This window comes from Solenopsis invicta, chromosome 7 (assembly GCF_016802725.1).
Source record: "Solenopsis invicta isolate M01_SB chromosome 7, UNIL_Sinv_3.0, whole genome shotgun sequence".
NCBI classification, from domain to species: domain Eukaryota; kingdom Metazoa; phylum Arthropoda; class Insecta; order Hymenoptera; family Formicidae; genus Solenopsis; species Solenopsis invicta.
In genome coordinates, this window is record NC_052670.1 from 9812425 (window position 1) to 9833720 (window position 21296).

Consider the following 21296-nt stretch of genomic DNA (forward strand, 5'->3'; position numbering starts at 1 on the left):
GTTTTTATTAATATGTATATATTGAAATATACTTAATATATATATATATATATATATATATATATATATATATATATATATATATTTATATATATATTTAACGTAATAAAATATATATTTCAAATATGCAATTACATATAGGTCAAGTATTACATATCTTTTCTTGTGTATACATGTGCGTACGTGTACATAGATCATTAAGTACACATTTAATATTGTAATCTTTTAAATAACGTGATTTCGCAGCAATAAAAAAGTATAATTTATGTGATATTTTATTTATATATAATTGCATAATTGCAAAATATATTTATATTGCTTATTATATATGTATATAAATCTAACTTATTGTATATGTCATTATTATGATTACTCTGTGCTCTCTTGAGGCCAAAGCACAGATAACGTATAAGAGAATTAACCAAGATCCTTGTTTTCCTTTCCAGCATGGTATAACCGTGCTTTCCAAGATAAAAATGAAGGATTCTGATTGGTTAATTACTTTGCATTATGCAAAAATATCTGTGCTTTGGCCTTTATAAAATATATAATCTTCATACAGATGTCAAAAATATTTATGTCAGTGTGACTCTTGCTAATGAATCTATAGATATATAGTTTATTTTCTAAAATTAAACCATCTGGATTAAAATGTAAAAAATGAATTAAGATGTAAACACATGTCGCATTTAAAAAATATCAGATATCTGGATATCAAGGCACTTTATAAAACCGGTATAAAAATTTTTAATAGTACATCCCTTATTAATACAGTAGCACGTGATTTCATTCATACATTTTATCTATCAAATCAGCATACATCTTCTGAACCACGTTCTTCTTAAGCTTTAACGTGGGTCCTAATTCACCGGTTGGAATCGAAAAGTCATGAGGAAGAATTTCGAACTTTTGTACTTTTTGAGCATTACTTATAGCTTGCGTATTTGCTCTTTTAATCGCTTTGTCGATTTCTCCATATATCTAAAAGAACAAGAAATATATGTATTATTTAGTAATATTTAAGCATGTATCATGCTCATTTTTACAAATGTGTTAGTATACATACGAGGTGTGATCAAAAAGTAAGGTGACTTTTCATTTTTATAAAAAAATATTCATTTATTCATCCAAAATTATGTTATCCCCTTCAAAATAATCCCCCTCTGATACAATGCATTTGTGCCAGCGCTTTTTCCAGTCGTCAAAACATTTCTGAAATGCACTTTTGGGTATTGCCTTGAGCTCCTCCAGCGATGCAGCCTTAATCTCCTCAATCGTCGCAAATCGTCCTTTCATAGGCCTTTTCAATTTTGGGAAGAGGAAAAAGTCGAAGGGGGCCAAGTCTGGTGAATACGGTGGCTGAGGCATGATGATAGTATTGTTTTTGGCCAAAAAAGTACTCACTAGTAACGACGTGTGCGCAGGTGCATTATCATGGTGCAGAATCCATGAATTTTCTTTCCACACTTCCGGACGTGTTTTTCTTATTGATTCACGCAAACGCCGCATAACCTCAAGGTAATACTCCTTGTTTACTGTACGACCTTGTGGTAGGAATTCTTGATGCACAACGCCATGGTAATCAAAGAAAACTGTGAGCAAAACCTTCACATTCGAACGAACTTGGCGTGCCTTTTTCGGTCTTGGCTCTCCTGGGCTCTTCCACTGGGATGATTGGGGTTTGGTTTCGACGTCATAACCATATACCCATGTTTCGTCACCAGTTATAACCTTTTTGAGCAGATCAGGATCATCATTGACGTCGTTCAACATGTCTTGGGCGATGTTCATGCGACGCTGCTTCTGATCAAAATTAAGCAGTTTTGGAACGAATTTCGCTGACACACGTGTCATACCCAAAACATCCGTTAAAATTGATTGGCATGAGCCAAACGATATGTTAAGATCATCAGCTATTTCTCTAATCGTGATTCGACGATTTTTCAACACAATTTCTTTCACTTCCTGAACATTTTCGTCGGTTTTTGACGTGCTGGGGCGTCCAGAGCGAGGTTCATCGTTAACATTTTCTCGGCCCTCTTGGAATAACTTATACCATTTATAAACATTTTTTTTGCTCAAAGTTGACTCACCGTACGCCACTGTCAACATTTCAAGAGTTTTTGAACACTTAATATCATTTTTTACACAAAAATTAATACAAACTCTCTGCTCCATTATTTTCAACAGCAAAAAATCGCTGAGCACGCAAACACGAGTCTAATCTTTATGCCTCTCACATAAAAACAACACATGCTATATAGTCAAAACTGTGAACATATGATCGTGACGAGTGTACCAACACACAAAAAAAAATTTTGAAATTAGAGTGTACAGAGCGCGAGAAATTTAAAGTCACCTTACTTTTTGATCACACCTCGTATACTTTAAATATGAAAGTTGTATTTATAACATTTTATTTTTAAACAATATTTTTTTACAGTTTATATATATTTTGTTATTATTTTTCATTGTCATAACATTAAAATTGAAAAGATAATGACAAAATATCGTTTTATCAATTTATGTATAGGTATTCATGATGATTTATGCAAACTTTTATTACAATTTTGAGCTTAGGTAAATAAATAAATAAATAAATTTTATTTATTTACGGAACAACTAATCGTAATAAAGCTTTACATAAATCATCTTAATAAATACTTAAAATACTTATGTAAAATAATACCGATTTTTACCATTATTTCTTAATACATTTTCAATAAAGTATATTTCACCGGAAAAAAATTTTTATATATATTTATATATAATTATATATAATATATTTATTCATATATTTATGAACACGAATTAAATGAATACATAATTTTATATACGGTGTATATAAAATTAAGAGTCACTGCACCAGTCAATGAACATATAAATAAAATTTTAATATAATTACATTTTTAAATAAAAAATCTATTATTTTAATAAAATCTTTGAGCAATCACCAGTTAATGACTATTTCAGAAAAGTATTAATATAATAAGACTTTAAAATAATAAATTGTGAATTAATTGTACTTATTATGATCTAATTTTCATAAAGATTTTATTATATTAACATTTTTTATTTAAAAATGTAATTGTATTAAAATTTCATTTATATGTTCATTGACGGGTTCAAATTTTTTATTTGTTTTTTACTTGATTTGAATTTGTCTAATAAGATGCTTTAAATACTTAAATATGTGTCATTAGTATTCAAAGAAAGGAAAAGATCTGACTTACGGCTGGATCACGAGAGTTTATGACTTCTGTGACTGTTTTGGCACTACTACCGATAGACTGTGCCCATTTTAATACATCGGGATTTAACGTATCCAATGGCGCACCAGTCTCTATATTCATATCACTCTGAAAAAAACCCATTACTTGGATTATTTAGATATTTAGACATTCAAATTTATATTTGTATCTTTAGTTTTTTGCATCGTACCTTAAGTGTGACAAGCACTGTTAAATATTTCCTTTTATCTCCAATCACCATGGCATTACTTAAATATGGCAATTCCGACAATATCGCATGCTCTATATTGTTTGGTGCCACATTCTCCCCTCCACTTGTGATTATTAGTTCTTTTATTCTACCTGTAAATTCATAAAAAAATATGTACATAATATGTATCGTATTCGCTGACTTAACATATGTATGTATGTGATTATGTTTAAAGTATATCATTACGTAATGAGTGTAATAAATGTTTATGAGCGTTAACAAATATTTACCAGTGATAAACAAATTCCCTTTTGAATCAAATTTGCCAAGATCACCAGAGTGTAACCAGCCACTTTTATCTTTCGCTTCTTCGGTTTTCTCTGGTGCTTTTAAATAACCCATAAATATATGTCGTCCACCCATACAAACCTCTCCCTCACCATGTTCATTTATATTGTCTAATTTTGTATATGCTCCAGGTATAGGTCTTCCCACACCCTCCATGCTAACAAGTGATTGTGCAAACGTTTATTATTGTAAACAATATTTTAAAAAAGTACATATCTTTACTTCTTTACTACTAAATTCAATAAGAATAAAAGCTTACAAATCTTTGCTGGTTAACGTTTGAGCCCCACCACTTTCAGACATTCCGTATACCTCTAATAGGGGCATGTCTAAACTCATAAAATATTTTTTAATATCGTTACTTAAGGGTGCTGCTGCTGTAACGAATAATTGGCATCTGTTGAAACCCAATACCGCCTTCACTTTGTCAAAAACAAGCCATTTTGCTAAAATGTAACCCCAATGCTTATGATCTACACCATTCAGTTTATTCGTATAATACGAAAGTCCTTGTGCTTTCGCCCATTTAGCAATACAGGTCTTTATCGTGCCGTTACTGCGCGCCTTCTCTTGCATTTTTTCATATATCTTTTCCCATACTCTAGGCACTCCTAGGAATATGGTCGGTTGCGCTACAGATAATGTATTTATTAATGTACCCTTTAATGCACCTGGATCTGCGAAGTATACTGTGGTAGCCATCATAATATTTGCTATGATGTCAATTATCTAGAATTAATAAAAATGTTATACATTTTTTCAATTGTCACAATAGATGTTTAGATGTAATTTATGTACGTGAAAAATCTTCATTAACAGTAACTTTACTACGAAATATTTTTACAACTCAAAATATATTGTCCTATTCAAAACATCTCACCTGTGCTGCAACATGAGATAATGGCAAATAGCTAATTACGATCTCAGATTTTTCTTTCAGTACATTTCCTAGCGCTAATAATAACATACGTAGGTCATGTAATACATTATCATGGCTTAACATTACAGCTTTTGGATTTCCAACCGTTCCTGACTGTAAAAATTATTGCAAATTAAGAAGACAATAATAAAGCAATATACATTAAATATATAATTGCAATACTCTCTAAAATTTTTGGAGTGGAATTCCACTCTTTTAGATGAAATTTTACTCCAAAAAATTTAGAGAGTATATAGCTGCGATTTCATTAGCTGTGATAAATTCAAAATTCACGTACCGTATATACTAAAGTGCAGCATTCATTTACTCCAATTGTTTTTAACACGGATTGTAATTTGTCCTCTGATTCTTTCTTACCTATGTCCAATAAATTGTTCCACTGTGTAAGAAACAATAAACAAGTTGCATTTACTAAATAAAAAAATATTAGTATGTCTAATATAAAAGTATAATCGATTTACGCTCAAGGTATCCTTATCGGTGGGTACGCCATCGTATTGAACAATTGCTTTCAAGTCGGGCAAATTGTGTTTTATCTGCAAGATTTTCTGCAATTGTTTGTCATCTTCAACGACTATTATATTTGCCTGACTGTGTTCAGCGCAATATTGACACGCCTCTGGAGAATTTGTGGTATAAATCCCCGTAGCAAAGCCACTAAAAAAAAACGATCTATTTTATCTAAAAATTGGAAGAGTAAAAATACACGTTATATTACTTCCATTGCCAAATAAGCACAAGTGTATAAACGGTATGTATGAATTACACGCGGTGCGTATTTAAGCATAAAGCAATTAGGATCTTTTACCCAGCGTATATAGCCGCAAGATCGGCAATGAACCATTCAGGACTATTGAATCCTAATATGCAAACGCTATGATATCTCTCCAAACCTAGCTTCAAAAACGCTTTCGCCACGGTTCTTACAGAAGACTCGTATTCTCTGTAATAAAAATTAACAAGGTTTATGGCACCATTTATTACGTCAAATGTAGACGAAAAGAACGGTGTTTTGCTGAAGTATTTAAAAATTTAGCAGATACAGATCTGAAAATAATTTTGTTAGACTATCAAAATAATTATATAAGACGTTCAAGCTGGTTACTGGAAAATGTCAACATTTTTTGCAACATTACTCATCATACTTGAACTCATCATACTTCTTTATAATTTGATAATTCAATAAAATTATTTTCAGATTCACTATACAGCTAAATCTTTCAATACCTACTTCGGCAAAACCGTTCTTTTCGAATAGTTGACAAAATTATCGAGTTCATCTGTAAATCAGATCGAAAAAGAGTTTGTACAAAAGCAATATTTATACTTTATGAAACTATAGAAAAATCAGAAGTCTTATCAATTTTCTACATTAATTATGATGATAATAAAGAAAATAAAAAATCTTTCTATAACTGTTTTATACATACTGGAAGGTATACGTAGTTCTTTTGCCGTTGGCATCAGGTCTGGACACCAACGCGATATGATCAGGATAACGTTTCGCTGTTTTAGTGAAAATTCCAGGAATTGATTGGGGCATGATTGAATTGAGTCCATTGCTGTCTAACTTTATTCGTACTCTGCCGTTAGCGTCACTTGTGATATCTACATCCGCAGACAGTACCTGATCTGGTCCTAAAAATATTCAAACGTATATTATGTGTAAAAAAAGGCAATCTATGAAAATTGTGCACTTAATAGAAAACAAAAAAGAAAAGAAAAGAAAAAGGCATACTCTGTCAAAGACAGAATTTATAAATAATTGCTTATGCAAAATAAGAAAAGTAACTTTAATGTGTGTTTGTAATTGACAATTGCAAAAGAAGTTTGATCAATTATTGTAAAATAAAGTTTTCTTGAATTTCTTATAATATAATTACCATCGAGACCAGTTTCACTAGCCAATGCATATCTAGTTGTTTGATTTCCCTGCAACAAATTTAACACTCATTTGTGTATTGTAAATGTAAAATTGCTATGATATTAAGCTCAAGTGAATTTAACACTCTGTACACATGATTCGAATGATCCATTTCTTTTTTTTGTTAATACTATACTTGGTTAAATAAGTTCTTTATCCTTTCCCGAAAAAAGTTGACATCTAGAGAACAAGTCTAATGCATTATTATTTCGGCCTCAATTCGAACATATCTTTTATCCAAGACGCTTAGGTCATAAATAACACTATTATGCATAGAATGAATGCTTGATTTATATTTTAATTTTTCTGTAAATTTTTATTTTTTCTTTATTTTCAACTAACTTTTGTTTATATTGAAAAAATTTCTATTGAAGAAATTAACTATTCAAAAAAATTAAAATTTAAGCAATAAGTTTGATTAAAAATGCGAAATACCTCATCATATATACGTTGAATGTCATAAATAATATTCAAAAACGTTTTTTATAATTAATTTTAAGATTTTTGTTATAGTAAAAAAAAATGGATTGCTTAAAATGTAAATTCAATATATTTTCAATTTTTTGTACTTATTTCTCAATACTTATTCATGAATACTGATACAACGTGGTATGTGAACGTTGTTCTCATACTAAAATACGTCTTTTTTTAGGTTAATGAATAATTCAACTGTTTGAAGAATTGACACTTGAACTTTTTTTTTTTCTAGTTTGACATGTCAACCAAGATATAAATTTTTTTTTCTCTTGAGATACTTTTCAAAGTTATGAATTTTTATAACATACATTTCTCTGATTTTGTCGGCTATAATTAATTATAACATTTATACAATTTTTTAAAATTAATGATACAAATATTGTACTTTTTAGAGATGTTAAAGTGCGTAAGTCATTGAAGAATTTTTTTATACTTGTAAAAGTGATAAAAAATGTGATAAAAAAGTGATAAAGAAGGTGATAAAAAAGTGATAAAAAATTAACTCGAACTCAATTATACAGAGTAGGTATCTTAAAACAATCTGTATACAGAGTGCTAATACGTATTGCTTATCTTATATGTTAATGATAGGCATTTTTATGGTCAAGAAAATATGCTTATCTCTAGTAATTATTAAAAAATTTATGTAGTTTCAAACTTATATCTTTTTACTTGGAGATACATGGCTATCATTGTAGTGAATGAGATTCTAAGACTGAAATCGTCTAATGAATAATTCAATGATTTAATATAAATACGTAATAATTAATGTTAGAGTCATGAAACTCAATATACTTTTAAATTACATAAGTACATTTAATTTAATGTATTTGTAATTATTGAATAGTACATTTGTATACATGGTAATATTAAATGACAAGTGTTTTTAGTGTATAATAAATATTTTTAATGTATCTGCTCTGTAACATGTACATTAAATTTAATGCACTTTTTTAATAGTGTGTATATATATATATATATATATATATATATATACATATATATATATATATATATATATATATATGTATGTGTGTGTGTGTGTGTGTGTGTGTATTTGTATTTTTTGTTGGAATTTTTCAATTCTATATATCTACAGTGTCTCTGCAAATTGCAACAAAAAAGTGATTGATTAATGTTACATTAAAAATATGATTGAGTAAATGATTGATTATTTATTAATTTTCCTGACGTACATAAAAATTGCTGACGTACATAAAAATTTCAAATACCTAAAGTTAGAATTAGTTACGCGAGAAACTTATATAATTTTTTAAATTAAATGGTAATATATTCACTTTTATGTGCGTGTTTATAATAACATAATTTTTAATTTACATATACTATTATATAATTGCATGAAATCAATGAAAAGTAGAAAAAACAGGAACAAATATTTAAAGGATGTATCTATAAAGGTAGTATTTGAAATAAATATTTTTAATAATAATTAAAAAAAGCAAATAAAACATATTTGACATATACATATACATCTTGAAATAAGATATTTTCTATTTCTATATGTTATGGATAAATAAGTTTTTTTTTATTGTTTATTTAATATTTTTTATTCTTTAATACAAAATAGAAAATAGTAGGAACCAAATATAAAAAAAAAACAATATACATCTCGTGGATATATAAATATAACTTATTTTTCTTACCAAGTAACTAGGTAATTAATGATAAGTGAATTTATTTTAAAACATTTATAGAAATCGAGATACATCTGTATATCTATAAAATATGTGTTGTTTTTTATTTTAGTATTTTCTATTTTGTACTCTTAAAAAAAGAAAATAGTAAATAAACAATTAAAAAAAATAAAGAAAACTTATTTATCTGTGACATTGAAACATAAAATAATATAATATAAAATAATATTTTAACTGTAAATATTAAATATCTCAAGTAAATTCAAGTAGATGTAAATGTTAAACTATTTGCTTGTTTATATTTACTGTGCAAAATACTTATTTCAAATAATATTTTTTTATAAATATATTTTTTAAATAAGTATTCTATTGAATTTATTTACATTTTTGTCTAACGCTACACGAAATGTAGCCAAGATGTAAAAACAAAAACGTGTATTACATTAAACTTATGTATCATATGCAATAAGATGAAAATGATATTTAATCAGAAAAATAACGATTGTGCTTACTATCTTAACAAAATTATTCTTTATATAGCATCAACGCGTGATGAAATTAGTCAACAAATTCATAAATTACGATAGATCTGTTGTAATTACTAATCGCAATGAAATGTGTTTATTTACGTAGTCTCTGAATAGAAAGTTACATAATCATGTGATATTTTTACAAATATTAATCGTACCTTATCATCTCGCGTAATTCCATTTATGCCTCCATATGACTGTTTGGCCTGAGATACCGACATTATATCTGAAAGAAGATAATGTGTATAAATATGTGATAAAATGTAGTAAAATGTATATAATAACATATAATAAAATAAATGAACAGTGTTTATTATTAAATTCATATTATACACGTTATTAATATCCTAATATTTGTCGAAAGTATCTTAGCTATTGGTCGACTATAATTTATTTATGTACTTTTTTTCAACATATTGACACTATTACTATACATGTAATTTTATTCGCGTAGCTGTGGTTTATCTTTTAAATTCAATTAAATTGTAAATGTTTCGAATATGTTTTTTTGAATTTTTTTCTTTCTGTGCTGGCAGCATGCAGTAGTATTTGCATAAAATGTGTAAATTTTATCAAGTTAAAATATTAATTTACAAATTGTATGCGGCCCCATGATCAAAGACATTTTAATAATGATTAATGCATTGCAGACGCGCACTTCACACATGCTGTTTATCTTTTTATTTTTTATTTTTTGGAAACAATTGCATTAAAAACCTTCTATTAATGCACATTTTTACAATTACAAATTGGCATTTGCTAAATCCGCGATGACAGCCGCTCGTAAAGTTAGCGCAGAATAAGAGAACTAATCACCATTGCGGAAAAGCAACAACAATTGGCAATATAAAAACAAAAAAAGCATGTAAAGATATTCACATTTCTGGTAATTTGAAAAAACTCTTTAAAATCTACTCGAACTTCAAGAAATACTTAGGTTGACACATCTTCACATATCTTTTTTTAAAAAAGATACTTGTGTTTTTGTTTCTTCGTAATATTGGGAGTTGCTCATAGCATTCAATTGTTTAAATTATTTTTACTTCTCTCAAGTGAGACTATTTATATTAATTAAAGAATAAATAAAGTTGTATTCCCGCGGAAAAGAAAAGGATTCAACGAACAGGCTTTAACGCGCCAAATTTAAAATAGGAATAATAATAAATTGTTCCAATTTAAGCAAATGATTTTTTTTTTTTTATAGAAACGTCTGTGTCTCACATTAAATACATAAAGCATGACAATAAATAGTAGAAAAAGTAATTTATGTGCAAATATGATGTAGTGAAGTATTTAAACATTTAGCTGGATATAGATGAAAATGATTTTATTGGATCATCAAAATAATTGTGACGGATGTTCAAGCATGATAAGCAATACTTAAAAAAAATGTTGACATTTTAGCAGTTAGTTCGAAAGTCTAATATAATTATTTTAATGACCTTATAAAATCATTTTCAGATTTGTATCCAACTAAATTCTTAGATACTTTAACAAAACTATTCTTTCTATGCATAGAAATAGAAATGATAAAAGAAATAGAAATAATAAATGAAAAAATAACAAAATTTTATCCAATTAAAACAAAAATACAATATAGGTTGCAATATAGCATTTATTTACGAAGATACCATTAAATTTCAAGGTTTAACAAATATTTTAATTTATTCAAAAGTTAACTGTTTAAAAAGGAATTTGAGATAAGTATATACCAGAACTGAAAAGAATTGAAAAAAACTGAAAACCCCTATCTTCAAAGGTGTATGTCATAAAAATAAAAAAAGCCTTTATTCAACAGTTAATTGTTTAAAAAATTAATATAAGACATAGATTAATTCTCAAATGCAAGGTAGCATCAACAATTGAATTTGCCGTTTGAAGCGTTGATTTATTTATGTACACACATTGGAATGTTTATTTAACAAATAAACAAAGCTAACAGTTAGTAGTTGTCTAGACTACGGGTGCTTCTTTCAATTTTATATATTTAAGCAAAGTACAGAAAAAAACATGTTTACGAAACATGAACTGCCTTTTTACTGAAAAATTTGCATAATAATGACTGATGGAGAGATGGCAAACTGAAGTTTGCCATCTCTTCACCAGTCATTATTACGCAAAATTTTTTTCACAGTTAACATTGATACAAAGAAAGTTTTTAAAAAATTGTTGTAATTGTATGATGTACGATGATTGTTCTATTTTTATCATTTAAATGTTCAAAGTGCACTCATACGTGTTATTAGCATTGGTGGAAGACGTGTTACGTAAACTCGCAAATTGCGCTTAATCGTTGGCTGTAAGGATCAATGTCACAAGGACAACATAATTTTATGCGATTGCATCGGACAACGTAATTTCCGCCTCTTTAAGAAATCAATGTTTTTCAAGAAATGAAAAAAAGCGGCGCTTTTAAATAAAAGAAAAATGTGAATATCACATAAAAAAGGTCATTATAAAAGTACGCTGTTTGATTAGATTAATAAATGCAGTTGACAGCATATATTTATATTTTTGCTGTTAACCACACGAAGAAATTTACCGCGGTACTTAAACACAGAATTTTATTATGTGTAGTTATAAGCTTAGGATCTATTAAACTTGACTTATCAAGTATTATGAGTAAAGATAGAAATTTTTGAAAAAAATATACAAAAGACATTTTATAAACTGCTTAATAAAAATTACCATATGCAGCATTGTAAAATGTGCTAAGGCAAAATTTTTATAATTTGAGACAAAATTTTTTTATATGGTAATATATGATCATATAATATCGAAATTTATTGTTATATGATTATTTATTTAAATGTTATATATTATCTTTTGAAAAATGTGCTTATCTTATTGTTAGTAAAATACCAATTTTGAAATTTCTGGATTATGAGTCTCTTGTTTTACATGTTACGTCATTTCTTTTATGATTATGTATTAGGTATATAATGTTTATTTACGGGATAGTGCGATTAATCCATAATGCATTGTAAATTAAATTTGCAATTCAAGTTAGATTGAAAAAATGTATTGTAAAAACACAAGATATTACATATGTTTATCACTACTTAGCATTTATTGCATTTAAAACAAGAAAGAATCATAAACTATTTGATATTTTAAAATTATTGAAATTTTACTCTACAGTTTAACAAAAATAATCAAATCTTTTATATTTTAATGTATTAAAATATAAAATATGTGTAGTAAATATTAAATTACATAAAAATTTTCCGAAATACAATACAATGTTGTCTTGTTTGTATGTGACGAACGATTTCATCGATGTTAGGTTATTTTGTTTTTATCTGAATTGTTTCTTTGTACCCTATGATTATAATTAATTAATGCAATACACTTCTCGTAAATATTAATTATTGTGTGTATTAATTCTCATAATATTTTAACTAAACAAGAAGGCCTCTTCGGTCGTAGCTGGATTTTAATGCTTTTTATGTTATTTGTGTGATTTTATATACTTTCTCAGGCTCAACCAAACTGCGCCGTTACTTTCGGTCATATTCTTGTTTAGTAACTGTGTTACATGTATCGGTCGAATATCTTTCTAGTTTATAATATTTTAAGTTCGGCTTTCTCGCGGCGCGTTTGTATGACGTCAAAGTGCAAGAAATAATACGCAATAAATTTTTGTAATGACATGCAGCTTTGTTATGTAGTTTTTTGTTAAAAATATAATAATTTGTAAATAATTTATAAAACTATAATAAATAATCTTGAAACTCTTTTAGCAAATACTTTTGCTATTGGAGCAAAAATATTACTACTCATTCAAACAGGCTCATACGGGCTTCAACCAGTGATTCAATGAATTTGTTCTTACAGCAGAATGAATTGTAGTTTTAGCAAACTTATATTTAGCAAATATCAATTAGTACTCTTAACTAATCTCTTTCCTGTTCACATGATAATTAACAGATTTTGCTACAGCAATGTAAAATTTGCTATGCTACCAATTATTTCTTTCCGTGTACTACCTAAAACTGATTTTAATCCATGTTAGTAATAGATATATTTATTTTCTAGATTTAAATTACATGGACAGAACGGTTTTGCTGAAACATTAAAAAATTTAATAATAATATATAATAATAATTATGTAAAACGCTTAAGCTGATTGTGAGTATTTAAAACTTTTTGTAATATTATCATGCTTCAGCATTTGACATAAATTATTTTAATAGTTTAATTATTTTTAGATCTGTATTTAGTTGAATTTTTAAGTATTTATAATATTTTAATTTTAAGTATTTATTATATTTGCAATATTTTTTATAAATAAAACTTTCTAATATATAAACGTTATCGAGTTTTAATAACAGGGAGTTTTAATAACGATAAATCTGCAAACAACGAATTGACAGACAACATTTGAAAATCATCTTCAAAACTCATATTTTTTTCAATTGAATTTTGAATTCTGAACTTTTTTTATTACAGTACGCTTTTAAAGTATTTTCTTTCTACTTTTCTGCAAAATATGATAACGTATAAAGAACAAAAAAAGAAATTTTTTATCTTCAGATTATTGATCAGGAATTACCAGCAGTAAACAGAGTCACTAATAAATGTGGATATCATAAATGAAATGTTAGTTCATCAAAGTTTATCTCATAATTATCACATAATACGTGACTCTTCATAAACTTATCATATACAGCCATTGACAAAATTATTAGGCACCCTATTTATTTAAAAATTTTTTCAATTTATAAAGAAATACATAACACTATCTTTATAAATGTTATCATTTATTTCTTAAATAACCTAATGTTTGCTTGGTCCACCATTGTTTTTTATAACTTATTTTTTAGCTTAGGCAATTTAGTTATAAAAAATTTAGAAAAAGTAAGGGTGCCTAATACTTTTGTCAATGGCTGTATCATATTTTATTATAATTAAACTTTAATTATACTTTAATAAATTGTATAATAAAATTTCAATTTATATATTATATATTGTATTTTATGCGCATTTTGATGTTGCCACGTGGAATATAGCATGTGTGTGGCAATACTTTTTTTTAAATAAATTTAAATACTAATATAGATAAAACGTGTACAAAACGTTATAAAAGTAATAATTCACATATATCATAATTTATAGACAATTAAAAGCTCAATGTCCATCTTACATGTTGCATATATCTCAGCAATGAAATTTGTAAACAATGAAAATAGAGTGATTATGCAAAAAGCACTGCACTATGACTTGCGTAATTTTATCACGCATTCTTCTTATGCTTTTCATTGGATTTAACATTGCAGTGACATATTTCAAAGTTGTTGATCATAGATATCGAGCATTATTTTATAGCACTAAATTAGATATCGAGAGTATTTTATAGCACTAAATTAGGTTAAGACGTATTTGTAAGACATATTCACATAAAAATTTAATATCCTTTTCATTTTTATTTTTTAACGAACAATTGGAAGCAACTTGTGTTTATTTCTTTTACTTTTTTAATGAGAAAGTTTATTATCTAAAATATTGTCATGCATTTTTATGAGTTATTCTATTCTAGAAAATGAGAAATTGGAAAATATTGAAAGTTATTCATTCAAGTGATGTCTATTCAAGTTTTTGGATTTTTTTTTAAATTCATTTTCTATTTGTAATTAAATAGTGTACATCGTGACGCGAAGAGTCATGCGTCTGCCCTCTGTGCCAAAGATCGTTAAATTCCACTGAATCAGAATCTTTCATTAAATCGCTACTTGTCGGAAAGCAATGGCTTGATCCCCGAGAGTATCTTACCATAAAAACTTTTCTGAATTAGCCATTCAAAACCGGCGCTTAAACTGTAGATCTCGTATATTTATGTAAAGTGTAAAAAGCACACACTATAGAAATACGTTGAGGAGTCATCACGCTAACAATTGACAAGAACTAAGGACTAGAGAGAGAATCAAAATTTGAGTCAATAATTACGGATTGGCCATTTGCTTTCTGTATCTCACCCAATGTGCGTAGAAATGAAACGTGCGACCAATCCATTTGAATCCATAGCCGTTCGAAGAATTCAGTGTGTGTATTCGGAGGAAACAGAGAAAATCACACCAAGTGCCATCAAACCAACAACCGAAAATAGATCGGTGTGAACTGATATCGTTATCTTTTCATCAGAGAACACTCAACACTCGAAGGCATGTGATAATCTCACTATTTCTCCAATCATCGGAGCACACCAATAAGTGATGTTATATTTATGTTAATTTACTTATTTATCTACTATACTTTATCTATTTATCTATTTATATTGTATTAACAATTCGCGTATAAAATACATATTGCCGATTGACAACGTATTGTTAAAAATGTTTTTGGACGAAATTAGATCAGTACATATATTTTGATCAATAAATAATAAAGAATGATAAGAACAATAAAATGTTTATTTTTGATTAATAGATTTTAAATCGATAGATGATGATAGTAAAAAATTTGTTAATAAGTTTCTAGATGGTGTTATTAATACAATATTTTTTTAAATGAAAAGCTTTAGAAACAAATAACGTTCTTGTGTTTGAATATAATATAAAATATAGTTATTTTAACTCTCAATTACCATACGTATTTTCACTACTCAACTCTCGTGTGCGATCTTCACTACTGCGTCTTCACAAAAATTGACGACGCTAGATACAGGAAAACATACGTTGAATATTTAACTTTTTCCCTCTCTAGTCCCTCTTACTTTCCTGTTTCTACAAAGATTGCATGATTTTCAAAACTCTGGATATGCTATATCTTCGTGCGATAAGTGAGAGTTAATAAACAAGAAAAGATAAGAAATAAACAAGTTTAATAAATGAGTAAAATAAGATAAAGTTGAAAGAGATATACCTAATTTATTGGATTAATCACAATGAACGAAATGTTTCGACTTTACTGTTTTTTAATCATCATTTAAACAAAAAACAACATCCCACGTAAATAACAGAATGGGTTGATTAAATGATTGAGTATTAAAATCGTGATAAAAATGTTTACATTGTTTCGGAATTATTTTAAGGCTAATTTACATTGTGTTTTTTTGCTTTCTTGCTTTTTATTTATTGTTGTTTTTCTTTTGCTTTTTCGTTCATTATTTTATAGAAAATTATATGTCTTGTCTTTTTCGTTCATTAATCTTTTTGTCAATTTCGATAGTGCACAAAAAGGTGGAAAAGCAATTGGCAAAAAAAAACAAGAAAACAAAGAGTACATTGTATGTACAATGAATTTACATTTTTCTGCAATATATAGAAGAGATGTTTTATTTAATTAATTTACATTTTTATGTGACATATATATAATTGGAGTATTAACTATATTAAAAATGATCAATCGCAATATATGAGTCAAAAATGCTAATGGTAATTTCTACTGTTATCTAGTTGTATCGATCGTAGCCGGTCAATGTTACTTAAAAGCTTTAAGTTAATTGTTACTACATATTACAATAAGAGACGGTTATAGCATGATGTAAAATATTGATGCGAAAGTGCACGTTTCTCTGAAAAGAAACAAGTTTATAAGAACATCTTAAGAGAAGTGTATATGAAAAAACAGAAAATTTTATATGAATTTTCTGACAAAAAGTATTTGTTATTTTATATATCTTTACTTATATATTCAAATTCTTTGACTAACATGATGTCTCTATTTAAAATATTGAAACATTAATTATTTTTTGCGCTACAATTTTACAATCGTAAAATGCAAAAGTAAGTATTTGCATATGATATAATTAAACTTGATTAGGACAGGCAGATAATGAAATCCATTTTAATTTGATTTTAATTAAAATTGAATTATTATTTGTGATTATGCAAATTTTATAGTATAATATAGTATAATATAATACTTGTAATGTATAAAATTTCTAATAAAAACTGCAATTTAATTAAATTTTTAATAAGAGTTTTATTGGGAGCGTTTATTGGGAGCTAGAATTAGATTCAACATTTATTTTTCTGAAGTAATATTATCAATGCTTTTAGATAAAGTTGTTTAACGTTATTTCAAAATTGATGTTTTACATTTCATCATTAGAGATTAATGACGCAAATTATAAATCGTACATTGTAAATAAAGGAGATTTAGTATGAAGATGATAAATTAGGATTTTATTAATGCAAAAGAAACTTTATTTTTAAAATATTAAATAATTTAATATTAATATATTAATATTAATATATAACGATAGTATTTAATATTAATATATAATGATAACGTTGCTAATTAAATATAAATTAAATTGAACATGTGAAAAAATATAGCTTATGAATAAAATAAGATTAAAAGATTTTACAGTGATAGAGCAATGTAAATCACAAGTTAATTGAGAAATAATTAGAATTTAGATTTGGTTAACGATTGTTCTTAACATACCAGTTACTAAGCCAATTGTAATTATCGTACGATAAAAATTTATTATAATAAATTGTTTTTTTTTGTTTTTGTGCTTATAATTGTTGTCGTTAAAGAGACCAAATATAATAACGTAAAATATAAATAAATACATATAATAAATGTAATATAATATAAGATAAATATAATCAAACGATAAAAACAATTAATCTCTATATTTTACAATTTTATTAAACTAACTCCTTAAACATTCAAAAATGGATAGGTCAGTTGTTTTTAGGCTTTACAAAATTTGTAACAAATTTTGTTTTGGAAAAGGTAATTTTGTATAAAATATAACTTACAAGATACTTGTTAGACAAGTATTTTTGTCTTTTAATTTATATTTTTATATTCTTTTCAGACTTAATATTTGCCTCGTCTTTTAACTTTTATCTAAGTTTCTAATCATAAAACAATTATACGTAATATCTTTTTAAACTTCAGACTCAAGATAAAAATTTTCTCAAGAACGTAGAGTGAAGAGAATTTTTACTAAGACTTAAAATATAATCGTGTAAAATTAAGAAAATTTTTGCTCAAAGTAAAATTGTAATAGCCGAAACGCTCGACAATGTTATTGTTTCACTTGAATATTTAATACATATTTGCATACAATTGTGCAAGAAAAGTATCGCGCCATACTCTCACTATTTTATTTTAATTTTAAATTGTAGTAAAAGATACTCCAGTTTTCTAACAAGATTTTTTTTTAATTAATTTTACAGTATATAAGTTAAATCTCCTTTATTATTAAAAAATAAGTTTGCTAAATTATTTTCTTATTGCGTAATAAATCTTTTAAATAAAAATAACAATCTAAAATCGTGTGCAAAAAGTGATGTAGAATAAAAAATCTTTTATTTTTTATATATATATATATATATATATATATATATATATATACCTTTACTCTTTTAGTTATTTTTCTCAAGTTTTAGTTATTTTTTTCAAATTTTAATCAATTGTTTTATTAAATTTAATTTTTACATTTGTTCCGTAACTCCAGGACACGAGGCAGGACACATATCATGAAACTGTTTGGAATGAATTCCGATGGAATAATAAATTTTTATTGCGATTACTAAAGACGGAAAACGGAATAATTCCGATTGAAATTCCATTTCGAACAGTTGCATAATATATGCCCAGATATTCATTGTCATTCGCACTCACCTTGCCTTCCTTACTTTTTAATCGAATTACTAAGATAAACAATTCCCGCGTGCTTGAGTTACAGTCTGGACTATGAGTCGGACTCCGAACCGTGCGACAGCTCTTGTAGCACTGACTTTTCACCAAGAACTGACTTCATCTATGTCGATCACGCTATACATAAGTTGACGTCCGTATACTATTAAGGCGAAGTATGGCTTTAGCTTTTTGTCTCGATATAAGTTATACAGGATGTCAATAAAGTTTTCACTCATATATATTTAGTAAGCGATTCAAAATTGTAAAAAATCGTAAAATATAATATTAGATCATTTCAAGGGGCTATTTTTTAAAGGGCTTGCAAGAATAGAGTAACCCTTCGAAATGATTAAACATGAATATCGTGATTTTTCGATGATTTTAAATCATTTCTGAAATATAGAGGGTAGGGACAGACTTTAGACCTGTGTAATAAATCTGATTGAAATCGACCTGTTCCTTGAATAGCGTTATTTGAACTTAGATGAATTATTACGTTACAATTAAATTAAGAGTTTAAATTTATAATACAGATTACATTTGTTTATATAATTTTGAAATTATGATGCATTTACGGAATGCGTATGTCACATGCGTTAAATGCGTTAAACACACGCCTTTCAATTTTTTATAGTTTAATCATATTTTTCTTGTTCAGCCGGTTTCATTTGCTCGTTTCATGATGTAAATAAATGGAATATTTCATGCAAACTGAAATAAGAGTTCAATTTTGTACTATTGGACTATTTAAAATTATTTGGTTTTATTATTATTTATAAAAAAATGAATAATTTAAATGTACATAATTTGTTGTTAATATTCCGGATAAAAAGTACGCAATATTTAGCAAAACAGAAATAAAGTAATGTGTACTGTATATATGTAATACCTTTTTATGTGTTTTTAATGTATTCATTAACATATTCAGTAATTATTGGTCTTTAATATTTATCTGAATATTAAAATATATAAATATTTAATATTTATGTGAATATTAAAATATAATTTTTAAGAAACAGATTGAAATATTTTTGCAATTATAAGCAAATCAAATTAAACATTTTCTTTGGGTGTATATTTTTTACTATTAATTTTTTGATTTAAATAATGTCGATTATTAATTGTTTTTTTACGCTTTATCTTTTTAAAATTGTTTCCTGATATAAAGATGACATGCCGTATTCATTCTGTGAATGTACCGTTCACGAATAAAGAGATTGTACAATAAAATTTAATGGAAATGTTCACATCTAATCATGATCGTATTTGATTCAATCGTATCTGTACATTAAGAAAAGCTATTTATACTTATTTTTACCACTGTAGATCAATTTTGAACTCAGTTTAACTTTTTCTTTATTTTTTTCCAATTCTGAGAACTAAAGAAAAATAAAGAGCAAGATAAACGTCGATCAAAGTTAATCTGCGTTGGTAAAAATAGGCATTAATCATATCAACAAGAAATATATGATTGAGTGCAATTGTGCATAGTTTCTGTTTCTATAAAATAATAAGATTTGAGATTTGATAGCTAAAACGTTTAATAGATTTTACTATTATCCAGTATTTTCTACAAGATTTTCCTCCGGTTTTAAAAAACACAGTGATTAAATCAAGCAGATTTCCAATTAATATAACAAAACTTCTTTCAGTGATAGTTGTACGGTTTCAGTGATTGGTGACATTTTCGTGAATACAGCTCTCACACGGCTAACTAATGTATTTGCATGAGAATAAGTATTTTCGATGGAAACGAGTAAAATATCATTAATATGTATACAGGGAGTCTCTAAACTGACAATTAATATTTTAGTTAAAAACAATAGCCTATTATGACCGAGAAGTGTATTAGCATATTTAAATTTAGAAAACTAATCTTTGAAAGAAGAACAGAAATAAGAAAAGTTGAGGCAAAATATTACTTGCTCTATTTTCAATTAAAAACAATTTATAGGTTTTTTCAACAGGTTATTTCTAACTAAGTCACCGCAGAAATGTTTGTTAAATTTTTCTTCACTTTAAAGAGTGTGTTTTCACAGATGCACAGATGAGACTTACAATTAGTATGCAGATTTAGATTTGTTCTTATATATTAGTTTTTAAAAGGCATTATTAACTAAAACAATGCAAGATCATTTTCGCTTTAAATTTTTTTACTTTGCTAATTTGATTTTTAAAGTACCCCTTTTTTTATCTCTACAGTGGAGGAGGAGGATCTACAATGCAGTATTACGCGCTGCAATGGACCCACTAAAAAAGAAAAAAAAATTATATATTCTATGTTTTGATTAGTTTGTCGCAGCGTCGTAACATTATAACAACTGCAATAATAATTTTTGTAAATTGTAAATTAATATTTTAAATTTAATCGGAGCTTC

At 26.8% G+C, this 21296-nt stretch overlaps 1 protein-coding gene across 4 annotated transcripts; it reads right to left on the minus strand.

The window, feature by feature from the left end:
* Nucleotides 1–261: 261 nt before the first annotated feature.
* LOC105200064 (very long-chain-fatty-acid--CoA ligase bubblegum) lies at nucleotides 262–19054 on the minus strand. 4 transcript variants are annotated; one of them, XM_026138667.2, is made up of 13 exons: nucleotides 15291–15576; nucleotides 9474–9541; nucleotides 6613–6661; nucleotides 6160–6367; nucleotides 5538–5672; nucleotides 5191–5386; nucleotides 5007–5108; nucleotides 4670–4822; nucleotides 4049–4518; nucleotides 3732–3946; nucleotides 3442–3593; nucleotides 3234–3359; nucleotides 262–981 (listed from the first exon to the last, which is right to left on the minus strand). In XM_026138667.2, exons 1-13 carry the CDS (start codon nucleotides 15325–15327, stop codon nucleotides 787–789), a joined length of 2106 nt encoding a protein of 701 aa, XP_025994452.2. In that variant the 5' UTR covers nucleotides 15328–15576; the 3' UTR covers nucleotides 262–786. The 4 variants fall into 4 exon arrangements, with proteins under 4 accessions (XP_025994452.2, XP_039307957.1, XP_039307959.1 ...); XM_039452023.1 differs by lacking the exon at nucleotides 15291–15576 and adding an exon at nucleotides 18901–19054 and having other exon boundaries at nucleotides 787–981; XM_039452025.1 differs by lacking the exon at nucleotides 15291–15576 and adding an exon at nucleotides 18915–19040 and having other exon boundaries at nucleotides 787–981.
* Nucleotides 19055–21296: the final 2242 nt, after the last annotated feature.